We start from the raw sequence: 3,192 nt of genomic DNA on the forward strand, positions 1-3,192 counted from the left end.
CATTTTTTTAAAAATAAAATAAAATTTAGATTGTTCAGTTTTACAAGGACCTAAAACGAATAAAGTGCATCTGTAGAATGTTTCGAATTTAAACTACCCTCCAAGTTGCTCTATGATTCTTGTTTTTTATTCTTTTATTTATTTATTATTTTAGTTTTTGTAATTCTTCAACTACCGCAATTTATTAATTTTTAAAAAACTTTCTTTTGTTTTTGAGCACTGTGTCAACTTCTTCATGCTTAATTTACTAATTTCCTGATGAATATTTGTGTTCTATTTAAGTAAAAATTAAGTGCAGCAGACACAACTACAACTGCATGTATCAAAAAGCTTTATCTTCCTCGGCAATGGCAGATGTTGAGCATGGTGAGATGTCTCTTGGAGACGAATACACAAAGGATGGAACGGTGGATCTTAAAGGACACCCTTCTCTTAGATCAAAGGGAGGGAAGTGGACTGCTTGCTTCTTCATTTTTGGTAATTAAATAAATCTGTAGCTCCTTCTACCTCTCGATCTCTCTCTTCATAAAAACGGTCAAGTTTGATCTTCATTTGAGTTTCATTTGAATGGCACAGCATCAGAAATGTTCGAGAGGGTGGCTTATTTTGGGATAGCACCAAATCTAGTATTTTATCTGACAAATCAGCTCCATCAAGGCACTGTAACTTCGGCAAACAATGTCACCAATTGGATGGGAACAACAATGATGACACCAATCCTAGGCGCATATATTGCAGATGCTTATCTCGGTCGATATTGGACCTTAATAATCTCCTTCATAATCTACTTATTGGTATAACTACCTAAAACCATCGATCTCCTCTTGATTTTGAAACAGAAATCATAAATTTCTCGATCTCCCTCTCGATCATCTCTATGTATGAGCAAACAGAAAAGCTTAATGATATCTACCATTTGCAGGGAATGAGCTTTTTGACCCTTACTGTGTCACTGCACTCGCTACAGGCAACGCCGTGCAATTTATCAAACACCGACCAAGATTGCAACAACCACATTTCTCGGTTTCATGCCAACCTTTTCTTTTGTTCACTTTATGTTATAGCTGTTGGTGTTGGTGGAATGAAGGCAAATTCATCCACTTTTGGGGCCGACCAATTTGACAATTTCAATTCCAAGGAGCGAGCTCAAAAGGTTTCCTTCTTCAATTGGTGGACGGTCGCCATCTTCATCGGCAATCTATTCTCTTGCACAGTCCTCGTCTACGTCCAGGATAACGTTGGCTGGTCTTTTGGATACGTTCTATCAACAATTATGATACTTATTGCGATATGTTTGTTATTAGTCGGCACTCCAACGTACAGGCATAGGGTGCCTTCTGGTAGTCCTTTCACCAAGTTAGCCCAAGTGTTTGTCACGGCAACAAGGAAATGGAATGCGCCCATCCCTGAAGATTCAGAACATTTATTCGAACTTGACGAGCAATATTATTCCAAGGAGGGAAAGCATAAAATAAATCACACTGATTCGCTCAGGTAACTTAATAATATTTTGTCGTGCATGAAATTCTATTTTTTAGTAAATTAAATACACTAATTAATTCGCATGCATAATATATATGCAGGTTCCTTGATAAGGCAGCAGTGAAGACCGAGAAGTCCTCAGACAATCCATGGAAGCTTTGTCCAGTGACTCAAGTAGAAGAAACAAAGCAAATGATGAAGTTGCTTCCAGTGTTTTTTGTGACGATCATACCAAGCGTTATGATAGCTCAAGTGCTAACTCTGTTTGTGAAGCAAGCAGCAACACTTGACCGTAGTATCGGCCCTCAATTCAGCATACCACCTGCAAGCCTCTCAGCTTTCTATGTCATCGCCATTATAGTCACTGTTGTGCTCTATGATCGATGGTTTGTTCCATTATGCAGAAAGCACACAAAGAATCCGCGTGGAATAACATTACTGCAGAGAATTGGCGTAGGCCAAGTAGTGTATATTGTTGTGATGATCATGACAGCCTTCATAGAGAGATGGAGATTGAGCATAGTGAGAGAAAAAGGACTTGTTCATCAGAATACAGAGGTTCCATTAACTGTGTTTGCTCTTTTGCCACAGTTTTTGGGCATAGGATTTGCAGCAATGTTGGTTGAAGTTGGAAAGATGGAGTTTTTCTATGATCAATCTCCGGAGAAGATGAAGAGTTTGGGGGCTTCCATCTACACTTCGAGCTTGGGAGTAAGCTACTTTCTCAGTAGTTTTCTTCTGTCGATTGTGTCCAAAGTGACAAAGATGGGCAATAATGATGGATGGATAGTGAATAACCTGAACGCATCTCATCTCGACTATTACTATGGGTTTTTAGTTGGTCTGATTGTCGTTAATTTTGTCTTGTTTTTGGTCGTTTCGAAGTTTTATGTTTATAATAGTGTTGTTGGCAAGTGTGAGGAGGAGACGAAGGAAACAACGGTGCCAGAGTAGGAAGTAGGCCTGGAGGCAGCTTCGAATATGTATATCTAATTTTATCAAATTTCTTTATTGGTTTTTGAGGAAAAAGCACTGTGAACCTCTCCCTCTTCTGGTTCATTGTCCGGTCCGATTTTCAAAACTTTGAATTTTTTATTTAAACAAAAAATAAAGTAATAAAAAATCATTTTATAAAATAGTACGAAAGATCTTAATTCTTTAGAGTTTATGAGGTGTCTAGTAAAAAAATAACAATGAATTTATTAAATTTAATTATTTGAATGATTGTCATTAAAAAATTCAAATAAATTCTGAAGTTTGCAAATTATATTAAAAAAATAATTTTAGATTTACAAACAACTGTAATAAAAAATATTATCTTTTTTTTATTATTATTTTATTTTATCTACAACCAAACGAATGCGCTTTAAGACCAGTTACGAGCATGTATTAATTATTAGCTTGCCTACAACCGGTTGATGATTAAAAAATTAATGATTTTTTCAAATTAAGGCTTGGACAAAGCCATATTTAGGCATCCTTGGTACGTACTCGGACTTGTCTAGAAGAGCTAGAATTCTTGAGGCAATAATCTATTAGTGAGTGATTCAAATTTGTTCGTTGATAATCATATTCAGCAACATCCAGCTGGCCTGAATGATTGTAACAGATTTGAAACTTTCCATGTGTGTGCCAATTAAAAACCACAAACCATCGAGACCGGTAATTTTATTTGAAAAATCTGTTTAGTTTTGTCATGCTTCTTTGGAA

The 3,192-nt window shown here is 36.4% G+C and overlaps 1 protein-coding gene across 1 annotated transcript; it reads left to right on the plus strand.

Moving 5' to 3' along the window:
* The first annotated feature begins 347 nt into the window (after window positions 1–347).
* Window positions 348–2,436, plus strand: LOC110104953 (protein NRT1/ PTR FAMILY 5.2-like). Its single transcript, XM_020834270.1, has 4 exons — window positions 348–477; window positions 577–794; window positions 923–1,494; window positions 1,584–2,436. The coding sequence occupies exons 1-4, from the start codon at window positions 348–350 to the stop codon at window positions 2,434–2,436; spliced, it is 1,773 nt and encodes a 590-aa protein (XP_020689929.1).
* The last annotated feature ends 756 nt before the right edge of the window (window positions 2,437–3,192 follow it).

The sequence above is a fragment of the Dendrobium catenatum genome, unplaced genomic scaffold (assembly GCF_001605985.2).
Source record: "Dendrobium catenatum unplaced genomic scaffold, ASM160598v2 fragScaff_scaffold_621, whole genome shotgun sequence".
Taxonomy (NCBI): domain Eukaryota; kingdom Viridiplantae; phylum Streptophyta; class Magnoliopsida; order Asparagales; family Orchidaceae; genus Dendrobium; species Dendrobium catenatum.

Bases quoted from the DNA above. Each gene is read 5' to 3' on its own strand.
- LOC110104953 (XM_020834270.1), top strand. From the start codon at position 348: ATGGCAGATGTTGAGCATGGTGAGATGTCTCTTGGAGACGAATACACA. The intron at 795-922 runs GTATAACTACCT...TACCATTTGCAG, and splicing joins CCTTCATAATCTACTTATTG to GGAATGAGCTTTTTGACCCT. The intron at 1,495-1,583 runs GTAACTTAATAA...ATATATATGCAG, and splicing joins AATCACACTGATTCGCTCAG to GTTCCTTGATAAGGCAGCAG.